Source organism: Neophocaena asiaeorientalis, unplaced genomic scaffold (assembly GCF_003031525.2).
Source record: "Neophocaena asiaeorientalis asiaeorientalis breed wild unplaced genomic scaffold, Neophocaena_asiaeorientalis_V1.1 scaffold150, whole genome shotgun sequence".
In the NCBI taxonomy this organism is placed as follows: domain Eukaryota; kingdom Metazoa; phylum Chordata; class Mammalia; order Artiodactyla; family Phocoenidae; genus Neophocaena; species Neophocaena asiaeorientalis.
This window is the reverse complement of record NW_020176571.1, coordinates 13,772,479-13,794,487: the sequence shown is the minus strand read 5'-3', so window position 1 is coordinate 13,794,487 and position 22,009 is coordinate 13,772,479. Positions and strand designations below refer to the sequence as shown.

The window sequence follows — 22,009 nt, the reverse complement described above, 5'->3', positions numbered from 1 at the left end:
GTTATACATATACATATGTTCCCATATCTCTTCCCTCTTGTGTCTCCCTCCCTCCCACCCTCCCTATCACACCCCTCCAGGCGGTCACAAAGCACTGAGCTGATATCCCTGTGCTATGCGGCTGCTTCCCACTAGCTATCTACCTTATGTTTGGTAGTGTATATATGTCCATGCCTCTCTCTTGCTTTATCACAGCTTACCCTTCCCCCTCCCCATATCCTCAAGTCCATTCTCTAGTAGGTCTGTGTCTTTATTCCTGTCTTACCCCTAGGTTCTTCATGACATTTTTTTTTTCTTAAGCACATTTTTTTGCTCCAGGGTGACTAAATTCCTTGGGCATCTTTAAAGATATGAGCTCTAAACTTATAGAATCAAAATAGTTGTGGGACTTCATAGAGGAAATGATTCTTTAAGCATAAATAGAAAGATTATTCATATTTTGAATATTTAAAACTATGCTGTAAATTACCATAGTAAATGAGAGTGAATACGGGAAAGACTTTAGACAGGAAGAATTCATGGATACTTTTAACAGCTTCAGTAACATCCAGATCCACAGAGGCTTATAGGAATTAAAAAACAAGCTACACCTGGCTTGTATATATGAATAAGATTATTGGTAAAATGTTCCAAGATCAGTAAGAACAGTCTTTGATAAACAAACAAAATTAAAACTGTAGAACTTAAAGTCAATAAAATTAAGTTTATAAAGAACTTTAAAGTAAAGTAAGCCTCTTTGAAAATAATAGAATTCTACCTTGCCATTTAATGGACAAATATGCAAAATATGAAGGAAAAAAATCCAACAAATAAAGTTGTTAAATCCTGAGGCTTCCTGAGGCTTGGCTTCTTTATTTTTCATATCTAAAGATATTGTTAAAAAGTACCTACCCAAGGGATATATTTTAAACATTTATAATTTTAAACATTACTGGGCAGATATCTTTATACAACCCAAGAATATTCTTTCAGCAGAATGAATTTTGAGTCATTTTTTTTCCCTTTGTTCTATTCCCTCCTCATCTGGAGAAAGTTATTTTTGTTTTGTTTTGTTTTTTGGTATAACAATAGCAGGGAACAGTATTAGCAAGCTAAAAGTTAACTCAATAAGGTAAAGATTAGAAAATTATGACTGTGATTTTCTCTTTTACTTTTCAGAGTATATAACCTTGCCCTAAATGGTCTGAAGCATCCATCCTCTTGGGAAAAGTTTTGGCCTAGTTTCAGCCAGAATGCGAAAAGAAGGTCTAACACTAAGTTTGGAGGGCTCAGATGTTAATGTCCTCCACAGTATTTACAGAAAATTTTCCTATCCACAGTAGAATCAACAGGAGTGAGGAGGGAGGATGTGGCGTATTGTAAGGGGAATGTGACAAAAGAAAAAGCCACAACTTTCTGGCAATTTGAGATTGTGGGAAGCAGAAGATAGAGAAAGAGGGACAGAGTGAGTATGGTAGATAGAGGTATCCCAATTTCCCCCTCTTCTGCCTATAGGAAGACCCATGGGGAGGAGTGTTAGATAAGCGAGCATAGCCTAATGATGAGGGCAGAGGGTACTCCATTCTGTACCTCAAGCTTCAGATCCTGGAAGAAAGTCACCTATTGAACTGCTCTTGTACCAACTTGTGGAGTGACCTTAAACTTAGGGCCATGTGACATACAGGCAAAAGGAACTCCTGTGTTTAGCTTTATTGGGTCTTCTTTGGTTTCTGTACAGAAGAGATGGAGCCTAGGCACAGCTAAAGATATCTGTGTGAGGGTGTTTTCATAAAGGGGGTCACATGGTGGGGACAAAGGGCCTCTGTAATAAGGGCATCTGATTGAACCATCTGAGTTGAGGTCAGCTGGATGTCCCATATGGGTCTATGGTGCCTGCCAGAGCCCAAGTCACCCAGGGAGTGTCAGTAAGCCCTGGTGAAGCTGGGAGAGCACCAATCACAAGCTACATAAGATATAACAAATAACCACCAGCTTAAAAATGCCTTTGATTTGGATATCTAAGTAACTAGTTGAAATAATCTGTTTCTTTTCTGATCCTTTGTATCCAGATATCCTCTTAGAAAGAGAAGGTGTCGGGAAGCTATCTGAGTGCCTGAGCATTTTATCCGAAGAAGGGAGACTGCATAATTCTAAAAGGACTATTTAAATTATTGAATTGACTAATTTTTTGTAATTGATGGAAAGTTGTTTTCTTCTCATTAGTTACAGGTTAGGAGCTCCTGATGAAAAGTGTGATATATTAAGTGCATTTTTCTTCACATTTAAGTTGTGTAATGAGTTATATTTATGGTCTTACTATATTTATACGTCTTGGCCATATTTCACTCTGAAAATCTGAATGACCTAAGCTGATTCCTACAAAAATGAAGGGACTCATTTCTCTCCTTTGATGGAGTCTGGATCAACAGTCACCCTGGCCTTAACCCTGAGGCATACAGGGAAGAGTGAAGTCAGAACTCTTGATTCAAGTATGTGTATGAAATGATGTATCAAGCAATAGGGCATAGAGAGAATGAACTTCTAGCTGTCCAACTGAGGTTGATATAATACATACTTTAAGGAAATTTGGGGAAAAGGATGTTTGGCACCATTCTTTGGGTTCTCTGTGTGTTAGATATTAGCTAATTTATATTAGCTAAGGGACTATATCTAAACATCTTTTTCGATATTGTAAGCATGATGGGGACTAAATTTCCATAGACTTCTGTGAATAGAAAACACGAGGATAATGAAGATGATTAGTGGAATTAAGATGTTAAAAGGATGCATCTAAGAGTGTTGATGGTCTCAACAGGAAAGAGGATGAAAATGGAAACTATTAATACCCAAGTTGGTGGGGTTCATCAGTAGTTTTTTTTTTTTATTGGAGTATAATTGCTTTACAATGTTGTCTTAGTTTCTGCTGTACAATGAAGTGAATCAGCTATATGTATACCTATATCCCCTCCCTCTTGGACCTCCCTCCCACCACCCTGCCCCCCCATCCCACCCATCTAGGTCATCACAGGGCACCAAGCTGAGCTTCCTGTGCTTACAATGCTGTGAAAAGGTTTATTAAGTCAGTTAAAATTAAGCAAACAAACAAAAACATGGAAAAGGAAAACATGCCAGAAACAGTTTCATATAGTGGAAAGCACACCAGACGTTATATCAGGACATCTGTACCCTGTCTTCATTAACTAGCCTTAATTACCTTAAGTTCTTTGAGCTTCTTGCACAAAATCAGTGGTTTTCAAGAGTTTTATATTTGTTTTCATATGGCTTTGTGGTTGGGGGAGTAGACTTTAGAAAGGTATTGAGGAGATGGCAAATAGATTTGACTCCAGAATTTCAAATGCCACCCTGCCCCCGCCATCTAGCATGTATATAGACTGTTCGTTGATCTTATACGTGGAGATTTTGAATAAGATGTCATTAGAAAAGGACCATGCTGATAAATATAGCATTTCTATTCTTAAGGATCCTTTTAATTTCAATATTGTACCAATTCCTATGCCTAGAAAAACCAAACCAAAATCTGTGTCACCAGGCAAACAGATGGGTTGGTTTACCCTCTCTGGGTCCGGGTTTCCTCAGACAATAAAAAAGTGGTTTGAATACATTAATTATTGTCATTTTTAGCTATAGGATTCTATACATCCATGGCTTGGCATTCTGGAACCAGCACTTCCAGAAGATCTCATACTGTAAAACTCTTTGGGACTCTGACTCTCATAGGTCTAACAGGTTTCATGCCCAAGAGCAGAGCCCAGGTAAGGCTGAGACAGGCAGTGAGGTTTTCACAGTGCATTCATGGAGCAGGGCATGGCACATAAGGGCAGGAAGGGAGGCAGCTTGATGTAGTAACACGTGTGGAGAGGAGAGAAGTCAGCCCTTCATTCTGGTTCTTGTTCTATTCCTAAGTAGCCCAGTGACCTCTAGCCAGCCCCTTTAACCTTCCTTCATCATAAAGATCTTCACATATAAATGAGATATTTGAATTAGTTGAGCTCTGAGGGTCTTTCTTGTACAGGATGGAAGAATGATAAGGAATTTTTATCCACAACTTGCTTCTATTATTTGATTTTAAGGATATACCTGAAATGATCATTTATAGTGGGATCAGGGTTGGCTACTCAGACAACAGTCTAAGGAATAAAATTTTATTAAGATTTATTTAGGCCGCTTTTGAAATTCTGCAAAAGATTCTGACTTTCCTGGGCTTTAACGCATCTCAGGAGCTCTGAAAATACCGATGCTTGGGCCCCTCCACAGACCAGTTAAATTAGAATCTTTGGGAACACATGGGTTTATTTTTAAATCTCCCCAGGAGATTCTATTGTTCAATAAAGGTTGAGAATCTCTGCACTGAAGGAGTTTACCACAATTTAGAAATGCTAAGTAACCACCATACTATTTGTTTTGAATTTAAGTAGGGAAGGTAGGTCATAGAAATTATTGAGGTGAGAATAACACTTTCTTACTGCAGTGTGGAGGCATTGTGAATATAGATATGGTATAAGTCCTGTCTGCAAAGGATTATAAAACTTTCGTGGGCAAAATTTTATCTTTTTTTTTTTGCGGTACGTGGGCCTCTCACTGTTGTGGCCTCTGCCGTTGCAGAGCACAGGCTCTGGACGCGCAGGCTCAGCGGCCATGGCTCACGGGCCCAGCCGCTCCGCGGCATGTGGGATCTTCCCGGACTGGGGCACAAACCCGTGTCCCCTGCATCAGCAGGCGGACTCTCAACCATGGCGCCACCAGGGAAGCCCATTACCTTAGTTTTTGAAACATATTTTTTAATAGGGTTGAAGGTGAATTTGTGTGCTTGAAAATGTTTATTTTTATTTGTACACACTCTCGATGCAGTTATAACCAATACATCTGAGTTTAATCTTCATTGGTTCTTCTGAAACCCACTTCTCAAAACCACAAAGAGATAAGAAACCTTTAATTTTGCATATTTTCAGGTTGTGTGTATCTTGGAAAAAATAGAGACATAAATGCTCATTACAGCTCCACATGGCTGGGTATGAGAAATTCAAGTTGTAATAAATGATAGATTCAATACCAAATGTTTATGGGCAGGGGTCACTCCGTGAAAGAAAATGAAATTAAGTGACTTATTTGCTGTGATCTGGAAATATCTCCATCAAATAATTTGGGTCAGAATCTCTGTAACTCAAAGCAATGAGCACAGTGGGAGCTATTACATCTCCCCAAACGGCCCTTATTTGAATTAGTTGAGCTCTGAGGGTCTTTCTTGTACAGGATGGAAGAATGATAAGGAATTTTTATCCACAACTTGCTTCTATTATTTGATTTTAAGGATATACCTGAAATGATCATTTATAGTGGGATCAGGGTTGGCTACTCAGACAACAGTCTAAGGAATAAAATTTTATTAAGATTTATTTAGGCCGCTTTTGAAATTCTGCAAAAGATTCTGACTTTCCTGGGCTTTAACGCATCTCAGGAGCTCTGAAAATACCGATGCTTGGGCCCCTCCACAGACCAGTTAAATTAGAATCTTTGGGAACACATGGGTTTATTTTTAAATCTCCCCAGGAGATTCTATTGTTCAATAAAGGTTGAGAATCTCTGCACTGAAGGAGTTTACCACAATTTAGAAATGCTAAGTAACCACCATACTATTTGTTTTGAATTTAAGTAGGGAAGGTAGGTCATAGAAATTATTGAGGTGAGAATAACACTTTCTTACTGCAGTGTGGAGGCATTGTGAATATAGATATGGTATAAGTCCTGTCTGCAAAGGATTATAAAACTTTCGTGGGCAAAATTTTATCTTTTTTTTTTTGCGGTACGTGGGCCTCTCACTGTTGTGGCCTCTGCCGTTGCAGAGCACAGGCTCTGGACGCGCAGGCTCAGCGGCCATGGCTCACGGGCCCAGCCGCTCCGCGGCATGTGGGATCTTCCCGGACTGGGGCACAAACCCGTGTCCCCTGCATCAGCAGGCGGACTCTCAACCATGGCGCCACCAGGGAAGCCCATTACCTTAGTTTTTGAAACATATTTTTTAATAGGGTTGAAGGTGAATTTGTGTGCTTGAAAATGTTTATTTTTATTTGTACACACTCTCGATGCAGTTATAACCAATACATCTGAGTTTAATCTTCATTGGTTCTTCTGAAACCCACTTCTCAAAACCACAAAGAGATAAGAAACCTTTAATTTTGCATATTTTCAGGTTGTGTGTATCTTGGAAAAAATAGAGACATAAATGCTCATTACAGCTTTCAGCAGGCGGACTCTCAACCATGGCGCCACCAGGGAAGCCCATTACCTTAGTTTTTGAAACATATTTTTTAATAGGGTTGAAGGTGAATTTGTGTGCTTGAAAATGTTTATTTTTATTTGTACACACTCTCGATGCAGTTATAACCAATACATCTGAGTTTAATCTTCATTGGTTCTTCTGAAACCCACTTCTCAAAACCACAAAGAGATAAGAAACCTTTAATTTTGCATATTTTCAGGTTGTGTGTATCTTGGAAAAAATAGAGACATAAATGCTCATTACAGCTCCACATGGCTGGGTATGAGAAATTCAAGTTGTAATAAATGATAGATTCAATACCAAATGTTTATGGGCAGGGGTCACTCCGTGAAAGAAAATGAAATTAAGTGACTTATTTGCTGTGATCTGGAAATATCTCCATCAAATAATTTGGGTCAGAATCTCTGTAACTCAAAGCAATGAGCACAGTGGGAGCTATTACATCTCCCCAAACGGCCCACATGATGGATTTCTGATGTCTTAAAAGATCTGGGTTTCTTTAAGTTGGTTAGCCCAGGAGAGAGGCAGATTTTCTGATTTTCATAAGAAATAGTCTTTTGGAAATACATTTACAAATCCTTATTGAAGCTTTCTTTGAAGTAAGCTGTGCTTCTGTGATGTCTCATCATCCACAATTTTGCCACTTTCTCTTAGGAAAACCATTTAGTATCAGTCCCAGATGGCATTTCTTAAAGATGCCCATTGTCCATGATCACTCGCATATAAAATGTTTACCAGAGGTTAAGTGACAGATGACAAAACAACATGGAGGCAGTGTTTTACTATCACAACCATGTAGAAAAAAGCTTTCAAGAGTAGCTTGAAAGATAAAAATATTCTAAACTTTTTATATGTTTAACATTTTTTGATTACCTGTTATGTGAAAAGTAGTATGTTGGATGATGAGCAGGCATAAAATGGATTAAATTCTTTTTCAGTGAATAACTGGAAATGTATTCTACAAACATGCTAGATCTTACAAATACTGCAGTTGAAACTTTAAAGAAACTCACTCATGAGATGGAAGGGCACCTGCATAGCTGCTCCTAGTGAGAAAGTAATGAAAGTTTTTAGCCCACAAATCAGATTTTTGAAATATCTGCTAACAGCAGTTGGTATTCCTTTTAGGACTGAACTGTTTCTTATAGACTTTTGAAATTTTATTTCATTCTAAATCTCCTACAGAGATTGATATTTTTCCAATTCAATTTAATAAACAAACCTGTACTGATTGCCTATTTATAAGAGGTACCATGTTAGATGATAGAAATTACAAAGAAAATACATTCCCTGTCCTCATACATGTGGAAATTGGCTATAACATGAAAACTAATAAAAGAGCAACACACACACAGCATGTCATAATTAACCTAATAAAAAATGATTTTAAAAATGTATCACAGTTGCTTTGATGATAATTTATTTATATTGACTGTAAATGTGGGAACTAAAAGCTGATGAATTTTCCTAACATTTTTATATTACCAAATCTTCCTAAAAGAGCAGGGGCAGAAACATCCTTTATAATAATATTAAAATAACAATATAGGTTCTATTTCTTCGAAAGTCATGTATTTTACAATTTGATTCTAAAGCAAGTCTTGCCATGGAAAAGTCACTAAGCTGTTTTATTTAAAATATGTTTCCCTTAATAACACTGAAAAATCATGTAACTGACTTTATCAAATATTCTAAGCATTAATAATTCCAAATCCTTATGGTTAAATCAACAGTTAATTTTTCAATGGCAATTAGTTCTGATAGAATATGAGAACTCTTATTTGGCTTTCTTTTCTGAAAAATATCCTCTTAAAGTTGACATATATTTCTTCTTGGCAATAAAAGGTCAGTAAACTAATTACACTGAATAATTTTACTTCAGCCAGAATTTCATGACTTATATTGTTTCTAAATGACAGTACTGATCTAAATCATTTTGAATTAGTAATTCCAGAGAAACTGGCTGGTCACATAAGGAAAAGAAATTGAGATTGGTCATGCCAATACCTTTTCATGACCCAGGTGACAAGCTGAGCATGAGGCCTGTTTCTAAAGCCACATCTACATTTTGCTTTACAGTCCCACTTTCAGTAGTCATGATTTATATTGAGCTACCTCAATTTTAGAATAAAATGTCTCCTTGATTTTCTCATTATGCCAAATACAGCTCACTATCCAGTTCCAAGGAAGTTTTTATTGAGATGGAAGTTTTATTAATCACAAATGATATACTTACTGTTTTGGAAACAGCGGAAGACAAGTCCAGGCCAATAAATCTGCATTGTTCGTTGCACAGGTAATCCCAAACAGTTTTATAGTGAGCATGGATTCCCTTGGAAGTGACTTTATTTCAAGAGGAAAATTGATTCTTAAAATAAAAGAAAGAAGTAGGTTATCTACCCATTTGCAACCATGTTTTCATAAACATTTCCTTGTAATATAATGTTATGTGACAAAAATATTTTAACTATTTGAATCGAGGCATCCTCTTAAATTTTGTGTTGTATCTTGTAAAAGTAGAAATATAGCAGAAGTACATAGAGTAATGAGATTGATTACTCTATGGGGATTGCTATAATTTTGATATATAAGTTTATTTTTAAAAATTACAATAACTTGAGCAATTACAATTACAATTACATAATAAAAGAAGGGTTAACATTGTCTTAGGGAATGGGGGGACGGCAGGAAATAACTCATAATGGGTCTTAAAGAGTAAGTTGGTTACAATCAGATGGAGATTTGGAAAAGAATATTCCAAGAAAAGAAAAGTACATAGACAAGGGCATATATGCATGTAGCTGAGGAGTGGTGAGCAGCTCATTGTGGCTAGAACACAGAATGTAGTCAAGGTGATCTGGAAAGTTATGGAGGATGCAATTAGAAAAACAGGTGGTTGCCAGGATGTTTAAGAACTCTGTATGCTAGGCAAAGGGATCTGAGATTTTTCCTAATGGCAAAAGGAAATGTTTAAATGAGAGAGCTAAAAGCATAGAGAGTTGTTTATAATTTTAAATGTGAACTATTCTGGGTGATAATGAGATTCCAGGAATTTGGGGGCTGATTGCTGAGATGTAACAGACAATACAATTCCTGGATATGTCAAGGTGAATCAAACTCAGACCCTGGATGGATTGTAGATATGGACAAAAAAAGTGGCTAAGGATAAACACAAGACTGTTAATAGTGGAAAAAAACTTGAATTTGGGCATTGAATCCACCAATATATATGAGACTGCCTAGAAGGTTATAAATGATACTGTAAGATTGGGAGGGGTACACCTGGGTGGTAGAAGTATCTAAGAAGAAAGGGCTTTTGACAGAAAGTTGAGAGTGTGATCTGAGGTCCCTAATCATGGACAGGAAGAAGGATACAAGAGCCTCAAGAGAAGTATGGGGCTTAGGAGAGATCTATTTATGAGACAAGAAGACATTTTTCAAAAAGTTGAGATGGGGGGAATATGTTCACTAGAAGATGAGAATGCTATGAAGAAATGGGAAAATTGGAACAGACGTTAGCATGTAGGGGAAGATTAATGGGAACTGATTCACCAAGGAATGGGAAGAAGTAAAAGGAAAGTGACTGGAAGAGCAAATGGGCAGTTTGTATTGGATGATATCTCATGCCGTTAGGTGTGAGGAGTATGAACAGAATCCACTGGCCTTGTAATTCCCAGTTGAACTTTGAAGTCAACTTGTTTTAGCAGTGGGTGATTATTAGAGGACTGATTGTGACCAAAGTCTATTATCCAGTTGGAAAGTGCTTACTGAGGTTGGTCCAGGTGAGGCCTCAGGTAGTATCGAGTGTCTTCTCACACAAGAAGTTGGTTGTCTAATCTGGATATGGGGAGCAGTCCTTACTCAGTGTGTAAAATAAGAGTTTGGTGACCTCCTTTTGTGTGTGGCTAGGCAGCATTCAGCCTTAGGAATGAGGAGGAGTTAATTCAGCCCAGTGATCATAACTGATTTTGAGGAAGTACACATCTCTCCCCTCAACATGCTGTTCTCTGAGATGGAGAGGGCCAGACCCAGGTGGCAGTAAGACATCTAACAAAAGGAAAGACAGAAGGGCTATTTTAGAGTTTGAATGGATAACTAATATTTGACTAACAGCATATTAGTGGAATAGGACAATGAAGAATTAAAGATGAATTCCAGGCTTCCAGATTATGTTGTAGTGGATTACTTTTAACAGATAGAAAACACAGAGGAGGAGCATGGGGTAGGGGATATATGTGCGGTTTAGGGCATGATGTCATTGAGTTAATAATAACTCAGAGATGTCAATATGTAAGCTATGAGTGGAGAAGATGAATCAGAGGCTTGGATTTGCATATATGTGCATTCAAATATTGGCCCCAGGACTAAACAGATGTTCTTCTTCGAGTGATGACTTTAACCTTTCTAAGCCTTGTTTTTCTTATCCATAAATGGAACGAATATTACATAACACAGTATGTGGCAAATGGCAGGTTGTATATCAGCCTTATATTCAGTATTCTATCAACAATGTAAAAACTTATACTAGCCATTGTAGATAGATAAAATATACTTCTAGTTAAAAGTAAGGAAGGGAAATAATGACTAGAGTAAAAAAAATTATTTTACAAGATTAGTGAAATTTAGACTATTGAAAATTAAGTTATTACACATTTAGACATCTAAAGCTAAAAGTCTCTTTTCTTTCATATTCCTTCATGGTCATAATATTCATTCAATGTAATGTGAACATATTTCTCAGCTTAAAAGAAGCTCTGAAACTCAACATAAAATGTTGATGATTCTGTGGAATGCACAGTAATTTCTTGAATATTCTCTTTTTTACCTGTAATTGACTTGCTATTCAGTTTTCATATAGCTGTGGTAGGATGGAAGCTATAATTTTACTTTATTTCTCACATAATCTGGAAAGTTCTTTTTTCCATTGAGTCTGGCTTCTTCATGTATAACTTCACTTATTAGTGAGCTTTTCATATCAAGAATGACAAAAAATTCGATAAGTTACAGTGGATAGTTACTTCCAATCTCCATTCTGTCATTTTTATTAATAAAGATAAATTCTTCTAGGGTAAGAATATATGCTTTACAAATAGTTATTTATTCATTTCTTGAATAGATATGGATTTTTGAAGCCAGAATAATCTCAGAGTCACTGAGAAATCTTTTTTTATTAACTTCTACATGGCTGTTGAAAAATCAAAGGAATGAACTTTTACACAAAACAAGGAAGAAAAATACTTTAAGAGACAATTCAATAAGTGAAGTCAGATTGCTTCTTTATATCCAAGCTGTTGGCACAGACCTCAAGTTTTAATCATATGTTTGCCTTACTCTGCTGTTTAAAAATGAGTAAGCACTAAAATTTTTCTTAAACATTCTTTTCTTCTATATGAGACAGCTTTTCTAAAATCAGAATAAGTTTTTGATAGTAAAAATGGAAGATTTAAAGTCACATTGTATAGAACTCCCTTATTAACACTAATATAAAATAACAGACCATTGTAAGGACTTTGACTTTTATCTGAGTGAAAAAGGGAGCCATTGTAGGATTATAAAACAGAAGAATGATGTGGCCTGACTTACATTTTAAAAGAGGTTACTTTAACTGCTGTGTGAGAAGGATTCTAAAGGTGCAAGAGAAGTAGGGTGACTATTTCAAGGCTACTGTAGGAATACAGGGTAGATATGATGGTGGCCTAGACCAGTGAAAGTGATGAGAAGTAATGTTCTGGAAATATTTTGAGGAGAGAGACAGTAGGATTCCTGGACATCGTGTTCTGAGAGAAGGAAATTTAGGCTAAGGATCTGACCTGAACAACCGATACTGGCAATGATCATCCAGAGTGGCCACCCATGGGTGGAACAAGTTTGGAGTGTAAGATCAAGAGTTTAGTTTTAGACATGTTGAGTGAGTACGTGTGAAGTTTGTGACTGATGCCTGTGTGGGTGAAATAAATTTGGAAGTTGTTGGCATATAGATGGCATTTAAAGCTATGTGACTATAAGAGAAAACTAAGGAGTAAAGATAGATACAACAGAAGAGGCTTTAGGGTTAAGACTATGATCAGTCTGGGAGAAGAAAAGAATATGGAAAAGGAATGCCCAGCGAGGGAGGAGAAAAGCTTAAAGAATGTGGGAGCCAGCTCCTACCAGATCATGTAAGATGAAGACTGAGAAACAAATATCAGATTTAGCTTTGCAGGTCATGAGTGACTCTAATGGTCAATTTCAGTGGAGCAGAGATGATGAAAGCCTGACTGGAGAATGCATGAGAGCAGAGGAAAAAAAATGGAAGAACGTGAATACAGACGACTCCTCGGAAGGGTTTTGCTGCAAAGTAGAGGGAAAAAATGTCATGGCTGCTGTTGAAAAAAAGAAGTAGAGTTTTGGTTTTTTTTTAATTTCAGATGTGAGAACTATTTGTAGAATATAAATACTCAGCCCAAGATCTTATATGTTGTAAGAAACAGTATGAAAATCACAGTAAAAACCTCAGCTTTGGAGTCAGAGTGGGTCTGAGCACTAGTTCTGTCACTTACTGGTTGTGGGACCTGGGGCAAGTTAATTAAGCTTCATAAACATTAATATTCTGATCTGTAAAATGGAGACGACAGTATCTGTTCTGGATTTTTGTTATTAAGTTTAGATGAGATAATATATTTGGGGGGTATACTCTGATGACTGGAATACAACAGCAGTCAAAATCTATGTAACATATTATTGTTAAACGAAGTTTCTGTCCTTAAGTTTACAGTCTAGTAATAAAATGTATGATCATCTGTAGAGTAATGGGTACATGTTAATAAAATATATAAAGAATGCTACAGGCCAAGCACCTAGAAAAATGGTAAATAAATATTTTTAATGGAAATAAAATGAAAAGAACTCTGGGTTAAAGTAACTAACTCTTGAGGGAATCAAAGAAACTCTTAACTAACACACCATTGTAAAGCAATTATACCCCAATAAAGATGTTAAAAAAAAAAAAAGAAACTCTCACAGGAATGATAACAATCATGCACTCTCTTTTTTAAATTTATTTTTAAAATTTTTTACTTATATTTTATATTTATTTTTTTAACATCTTTATTGGAGTATAATTGCTTTACAATGGTGTGTTAGTTTCTGCTTTACAACAAAGTGAATCAGCTATACATATACATATGTCCCCATATCTCCTCCCTCTTGGAGATCAGCTCAGTGCTTTGTGACCACCTAGAGGGGTGGGATAGGGAGGATGGAAAAGAAACACTCATGCACTCTTGAAGGAAGAGAAGAAAAGTATACCAATGAAGTTATTCCAACAACACTAATGATTTTCCATTTATTTTGAGATTTTTTTCTTTGACTTTAGAATTAGTAGATTTTCCCCTTGAATTGCTTAAATAATAGCACATATCTGTCAGTAGAAAATGAATCTGACTTTTTGAAACAACCAGGAATGTTTTAATTAAGTCAGAAGAATAATTCTAGTAATTGAGCTGGTTAATGCATTTTTGAGAAATCACTTATTATACAAAATTCATTCACTTTCCAAGCTACACTTCCTGGACTCTTACTCTGTCTGGTGCTGCTTTATCTGCTAGGGATAAAATTTTTAAATTTGAAAATAAAAATCTTTGTAACCTTTAGCAGAAGCAAACAGAAATGTAAACAAACGCATTCAGTAAGAGACCATAAGACAGTACTTTGAGGTTCAGACCAAACGAAAACAGAAAAGGTGGCCAATTTTTACAGAATGATACAGGAAAGGGTTTATAGAGAAGGTGGAGGAGTGTTCTGGAAGATAATTAGGAGTTCCCAAAGTAGGCAGTGAAGACACTGTTCTCCTGACAGATGGATGACCTCTAGCAGAGGCGTGATTTCTCAGTTCATAGGGTAAGTAGATCAGACGCAGAAGAGTGGCTGGCTGGGTGCATGGGCAGACAGTGGGGCTAACTCCAGAGATGAAAGTGCAGAGATAGGCAGGGACCAAACCACAGAGGGCCTTGTGTGCTATGCTAAATTACCTGTATTTTACCTTATAGGAATTGGGGAGCCACTAAAGAATTTTATAAGCAGAAATGATTCTGTGCAATGGAAGGGGATTTTGTAATTGAAGGTCAGGTTTTCAAGAAGAGATAAAGGTTGTCACAGTCCTAGAAGGAGGAGGATTTGCTTTGGAGTACGTAAGAATTGAGGAACACATGTTATGCCTCAGGACTCAGTCTCCATCGATTGTGGTAACACTAAGAGTGGGATAGACGGTACTATTCTAACACCATCTTCAGAGTCCCAGAAGCTTTGGCTCATATATATCAATAGGACAGTACAATATTGGGAGTCAAATTATCTCCTAAGAAAGCCTGACCTTCTGAAATGGCTGATGGATAGTAGGCTGGGGAGTTTGCTTCTACTTGTGGTGGGAAGAAAATTGGCTCTCAGCGGATCAGTGGAGACCCCAGAGAAGGGACAGCAGAGCAGTGTCATGGGAATAGCAAGGAAAAGCAATGGTAACCATATAAAAACCATAGATGGAGCCTAGGGGGCCCCTGAGATTCTGAGTAAAGCAAAGGCTTGAGGTGGGAGGCAGAGAAGAAGAGGAAGGCATGGATAGTGTCAAGAAGGTACTCTTCCTTCTTCATTTAATAAATCTCTATAAAATTATGAAGTAGGAGTTGCTTACCCCAAATTAGGTGACAGTTTACACAATGCATAGATAATTACTGTTCAAAAACTTGATTGTTTAAAGAAATTTATAACTGGCTTTTGGGGAAAAATGGAGACTACATATGTTATTAGGTGATTTCTTTCTTCTTTGTTATATCTGGAATCTACCTCCCTCTAACCCCAAGTAGAGAGTATTCCTTTTATCCACAGTCTGTGAATGATTAATAATTCTCCCTTTCCCAATTTCCCTCTTTGAGCAGTTCAACACACGTAGATTGGACACTTATCTAGATTTTTAAATGGACCTTTAATCTGCTGAATTGAAATCAGTTATCTATTACACCTAGCATATTTATCACATCACTGAATCAAATCAACTGACAATATTTTTAAAAAATCATACCCTTCACTTAAGAAAAGGGTGAAAAAAACCCTGATCTTTATTAGACAAATGATCCTGCCAGAATAAAGATTAAACTTACGTTTCATTCCAGTTGACCAAGAAAAAAAACAATTTTTTGACTGGAATATTTCTGCAGTTTCTCACTTGGCACAGTTTCTTTCCAGCATATGTAAGCCAACAGGAAAAAGAAAATGCTTTATACCTAAAAAGAAACAACATTGATTCAATAAGCTGAACGCTATAAAGGAACCAGTTTTCTATATGGGTCAATTATTTTTATAGTTAAAAGTCAAATGAAATGATAAAGTGCTATTTGCTTGTATAGAGTGTACTTTAAAAATTACTAAGAATTTATGTTTGGTGACTTCAGCAAGATTGCAGAATAAGAAGCCCTAGACCCTCCTTCCCCCCTGGAGACACCAATTCAATTTCCTTTGCGAGAAATCCAGAAACATGTTAAAAGGCTCTTGCACCACAGGCAAGTGCAAAACCGGCCACATAAAAATCAGCAGGAAAATTCATGGCACTCATTTTGCAGAGCTCCTCCTCACAGCAGAGTGTTGTGGGATCAGGAGGAAACTCCCAGCTCCCAGCTTCTCCCTTGGCTGGGAAAGAGAAGACTAGAACATATGCCTAACATTCAGACTTTTTAGGGGTCTATCCAAGGGACTGGTTTCTCTCTTGCTGAATCTAAGTGCAGAATAGGAATGGGCGCCAGTTTGGAGGACTCTGAGAACAAAGGCAATGGTTTGAACTAGCACAAACTCACTCACCACTTCCCCCCAGCTCAGTGCAAAATGAATAGGAGAAAACCCCCAACTCCCAGCTTCTCCCTTGGGAAAGATTTGGATTGTGATTCCAATGTTGCAGCTTTTTTGGGGGGTGCTGCCTGAGGGACTGGTTTCTGTCTCAGAATGCTGACAGGGTATGATATACTCTAAATGCCTGGGGACCATGGATTTAGGAGAAAAAAGAAGAGCTGGGAGGCTTGCTGCCACTCCAGAGGATATGTGGGGCAACAGACAGAGGTTGATGCAGCTTGATGGTCTCTGCATTGGCAGGAAGAGAGGGGAGCAGGGAAAGTGTAGTGTGCATCACAGAAGCCCAGGGAATATGCATCTACAGAAAATATTTGAAAGGCCCCCCAAATCTCTAGCTGGACTGATTGGTAACATTCTTCCCCTATATGAAACCACTCCATAAAGACTGGGAGAGGTAGCTGTTTTTTTTCAAATGCTCAAATCCCAATACAAAGTAAAACAAGGTATACGAAGAAAGGAAAACATGGCCCAAGCAAAGGAACAAAATAAATCTCCAGAAACTAATCTTAAAGAAATGGAAGTATATGAACTACCTGACAAAGAATTTTATATATAACACAATGAGAACATCAAGAAAGAGATATACATATTAAAAAGAACCACACAGAAATTTAGAGCTGAAGAATACAATAACTGAATTGAAAAAAAATCAGTAGAGAGGTTCAAGGGCAGACTTGATTAAGCAGAAGAAAAAAATCAGTGAGCTCAAAGATAGGTATTTGAAATTATTCAGTTAGGGAAACAAAAAGAAAAAAAATGAAGAAGAGTGAAGAAAGTCTAAGGGACTTATGGGACACACAGGACAAATATACACATTATATGAGTCCCAGGAGGAAACAAGTGAAAGAGGCAGAAAGCTGATATGAAGAAATAATGGCTGAAAACTTGTAAATTGTCAGTAAGGAAATGGACACTCAGTTTCAAGAAGCCCAACAGACCAAACTAGGATGAGCCCAAAGAAGACCACACTAAAACGCATTAAAATCAAACATCAAAAGTCAAAGACAGAGAGAGAATTTTCAAAGCAGCAAGAGAAAAGTGATCTGCCACATAAAAGAGATCTCATCAGTTTTTCAGCAGATTTCTCAGCAGAAACCTTAAAGGCCAGATGGAGTGGAAATGATATATTCAAAGTTCTGAAAGAAAAAAATATAATTATATCTGGCAAAGCAGTCCTTCAAAAATGAAGGAAAAATAAATACTTCCTCAGGTAAAAAGCTGAGGGAGTTCATCAGCACTAGACCTGACTTACATGAAATGCTAAAGGGAGTCCTTCAAGTTGAAATGAAAAGATGCTAGACAGCAACACGAAAGCATATGAAAGTATAAAAGCTTACTGGTAAAGAAAAATATACAGACAAATACAGAATACTGTAAGATTGTAATGGTGGTACATGAACAAGTTTTAACTCTGGATAGACTATAATGGACAAAGTATGGAAAAACTTTAATAATAAAAATATAAGAAGATGCCATTTGTGATATCAGTAACATAAAGTGTGGTGAGGGGAGAAGAAAAGAGTAGAGTTTTTGTATCTGATTAAAGTTCTTATCAGCTTAAAACAGTGTTTTAAATATAAGATGTTTTATGTGAGGCCCATCGTCACCACAAAGAAAACACCTACCTATAGAAGATAAACAAAAGAAAATAAGAAAGGAATTGAAGTATGCCGTTACAAAAACTCAAAAGAACACAAAGGGAAATGGCAAGAGAGGAAAAGAGGGACAAAAATGCTACAAGATAGAAAACAATGAAAAAATGAAAATAGAAAGTCCTTCCCTATCATTAATTACATTAAATATACATTAAATTCTATAATCAGAAGACATAGCATAACTGAATGAATTAGAAAACAAGATCCAACCATACGCTGTCTATAAGAGATGTACTTTAGATTTAAGGACATCCCTGAAAGTGAAAGGACAGAAAAAGATATTCTATGTAAATGGTAATCAAAAGAGAGCAGCAGTGGCCATACTTATGTAAGACAAAATAGACTTTAAGTTAAAACTGTCACAACTGACAAGGACATTATATAATGATAAAGGGGTCAACTCATCAAGAGGATACAACAGTTGTAAATATACATGCACCCCAAATTGAAGCAAATATATTAAGCAAACATTGACAGAATGAAAAGGAGAAATAGACAACAACACAATAATAACAGAAGATCTCAATATTGGTTATAATGAATAGAACAAACAGACAGAAGCCCAATAAAGAAACAGAGGGTTTGAATAATACTATAGCCCAAATGAACCTAACAAATATTTATACAACAGTCCACCCAAGCTTAGGGCAATACACATTCTTCTCAAGTGCACATGGATCACAAAATAGGTCACAAAACAAGTCTTAACAAATGTGAGAAAATTGAAATCATGCCAAGTATATTTTCTGAACAAATAAAATAAAATAAAAGTAGAAATCAGTAGCAGAAATAAAATTGGAAAATTCTCAAATTAATGGGAATTAACACTTTTTAGTTTCTCTTTATTTTATTGAAATATAGTTGTACAATATTATGTTAGTTACAGGTGTAATATATAATGATCTGATATTTGCATACATTATGAAATGATGACCATGATAAGTTGAGTAACCATCTGTATGGGTAAAAAAGTTATTACAATGTTATTGATCATATTCCTCATGCTGTATATTACATCTCATTGACTTATTTATTATATAATTGGAGGCTTATGCCACTTAACCCCCTCACCTATTTCACCCCCATCCCCACCCCTCCCTTCTGGCAACCACTTGTTCTCTGAGAGTCTGTTTTCATTTTGTTTTGTTTTGTTTTTTAGATTCCACATAAGTGAGATGAATAAGTAAATGAATACTTTTGAACAACTAATGGGTCAAACAGAAATCAAAAAGGAAATTAGAAAATATCTTGAGACATGAAAATGAACACATACCATACCAAAACTTAGGAGATATAGCAAAAGCAGTACTAAAAAAAGAAGTTTAAAGCAATAAATGCCTACATTAAAAGAAGAAACATCAAATCAAAACTATAATGAGGTATCACCTCACACCAATCAGAATGGCCATCACCAAAAAATCTACAAACAATAAGTGCTGGAGAGGGTGTGGAGAAAAGGGAATATTGTTGGGAATGTAAATTGGCACAGCCACTATGGAGAACAGTATGGAAGTTCCTTAAAAAATTAAAAATAGAGCTACCATATTATCCTGCAATCCCACTCCTGGGCATATATCCAGACAAAACCATAATTTGAAAAGATACCCCAATGTTCACTGCAGCACTATTTACAACAGCCAGGACATGGAAGCAACCTAAATATCCATTGACAGATGAATGGATAAAGAAGATGTGGTACATATATACAGTGAATATTACTCAGCCGTAAAAAAGAACGAAATAATGCCATTTGCAGCAACATGGATGGATTTAGAGATTATCATACTGAGTGAAGTAAGTCAGACAGAGAAAGACAAATATCATATGATATCGCTTATATGTGGAATCTAAAAAAATGGTACAAATGAACTTATTTACAAAACAGAAATAGAGTCACAGATGTAGAAAACAAACATGGTTAACAGGGGGGAAAGCTTGGTGGGGGAGGGATAAGTTGGGAGATTGAGATTGGCATATACATACTACTATATATAAAATAGATAACTAATAAGGACCTAGTGTATAGCACAGGGAACTCTTGTCTGTAATGACCTATATGGGAAAATAATCTAAAAAAGAGTGGATATACGTATATGTATAATTCATTCACTTTGCTGTAGAGCAGAAACTAACAAACCATTGTAAATCAACTATACTTCAATAAAAATTTTTTAAAAAAAGAAAATTTAAAAAAAAATTTAAAAAGAATTAAAAATTAAAAAAAAAAGATCACAATAATCTAAATTTACACTCAAAGAACTAGAAAAAGAAGAACAAACTCAGCCCAAAGCTAAAAGAAAGAAAATAATAAAGATTATGTGAAATAAAAAAGAGAATAGAAAAAATAAACAGAACTAAATTTCCCACCATATATAAATACTGAATACATGCTCTATGCATATAGCTTTATCTGTATTTATCTGGCTACATAGTTTTTCCATGTGAATTAAAATTAATAAGGATATAGTAATGATTTAAAAATTATGAGAACATTCATTAGAGTGGCAATTTGTTAGATTATACATCAGCCTCTTAAAATTCTTCATAAAATTAAGAAAAAGCATAAGACAATTTTCCCATGGGTTTTAAAGAAATGCATATGTGAGACAGAGAGATGATAGAGTTTTGGTTTTTTACATATGAAGGTAAAATTTCCTTTATAATTAACTCTATAAATATTCGTACAGTTGCTATTTGCAAAAATACACTCCAAGATAAAAATTATTTCTCTTTTTTCTAAAATTGTTTCTTTTAGCCTTTCTTTGAGATGCTAAATGCAGTGGGTACAATAAATCCATTAGAAAATTACTATTCTCTTATCAACTTTAATTGATTTATCAGTATTTTCTTATAGATTTAATCCATAAGGAATTTTAAAAAATTATTATAATATTACTCTAATTATGTTATTCAAGAAAATATTATATAACAGAGTCATCCTAAAATCTGGCGATGTTCCATGCATAAATGTGGTTAATTTCTATTGTAACTCAAATAACTCTTGGCTAATTCCCACTTTATCAATGTACTAATCTCACAAAATATTTACTGCTCACAACTTGATAGAGATCAAAGTGACTTTTTTTCTATTTTTAAATACTCCCCATCACCCTGTATGTGTGTGTGCTATCTTGCTCTGTGTTAATTGGCATTAGTCATTTAAACTCAAACATAAAAAATGAAAAATTTAGGGCAATCACTAAGTAGGATGAGCATTTTCTGTTTCCATAATGATACATGGACAACATGCAGTTATTTTTAATATGGAGAATGGGAGAAGACTTGAGGGAAAAGGAATGTGCACTGGAAAAAAAGTTGTAAATGATTTTAAGAATATGGATAAATCCATGCTGATTAAATTTCAAAATAAAATATTTGCTCCTGCAAATAAGAACAAGGCAAATTATACTCAATTAGAAGCTACACAAAATTAATTAACCCTTTTGCAAAAAACTCATCATTACTTACCTGTGCACCCAGGTCTCTGGAATATTGTGGGCTGCATACACTGTGAAGCTAAGGTGGGAATGGAGCCCCAGATTTATGCAGGAAACACTATGCACAGGTGCATTTAGAGGCTGGAAATCTGCATAAAAGCTGCTGCAATAGATATCAATTAGGTGGTAGACGGAGGTAGATAGTTCAGTTGTCACTCTTTCTATCAAACCTAGGTGGGGAAAGGGATAGAAGTCAGGTCATCTGTGAAGGGCAATATTTATCATAAAACCATCTGTTACAGCTTTGAAAATTTTTATAACAAAATTTATTTTAAATGACCCTCTACCAACTGAAGCCAATTAGCCATCTGTGCCTCTGTATGCAGCCTGGGTTAGCTGCTAGTAGTACAGATAGTTAATAAGCTTTCATATCTTTAGTTGCAGAAATTTGGGAAGCACAACCTTTAATCACAAATCAGAGTTTTGGGTTATTAATTTGGCATTCTGATCAACTGTAATTTGCAATATTTTTGTTTTAGATTATTATTGTTTAGAATTAATTTTCAGACAAGGTACATGTTATCTACATGGCTTATAAGTACTTTAAACAAACTCCATCTAAAAAATTAATCATAATAAGTTTGATTATGCTATGATGTTTGCCATTAACTGAACACTAATCATATACATTGTGCTGCTATAAAAAGAGAATGGTATTAGTACATGGCTGGGATCTGAAATAAGTTTAAAGTGAAAGATTTATGATA

The 22,009-nt window shown here is 35.8% G+C and overlaps 1 protein-coding gene across 2 annotated transcripts in view; it reads right to left on the bottom strand.

Moving 5' to 3' along the window:
* PIK3C2G (phosphatidylinositol-4-phosphate 3-kinase catalytic subunit type 2 gamma) overlaps positions 1–22,009 on the bottom strand; it is a 335,075-nt gene that overhangs the window by 252,875 nt on the left and 60,191 nt on the right. The window contains exons 10-12 of one of the 2 annotated variants that reach the window (XM_024733232.1): positions 21,274–21,472; positions 15,409–15,531; positions 8,514–8,645 (exon numbers count right to left, since the gene is read on the bottom strand). In XM_024733232.1, the coding sequence (XP_024589000.1) occupies positions 8,514–8,645; positions 15,409–15,531; positions 21,274–21,472 (454 nt within the window). The remainder of the gene's footprint in view (positions 1–8,513; positions 8,646–15,408; positions 15,532–21,273; positions 21,473–22,009) is intronic. The other variant, XM_024733233.1, reaches the window with a different exon arrangement.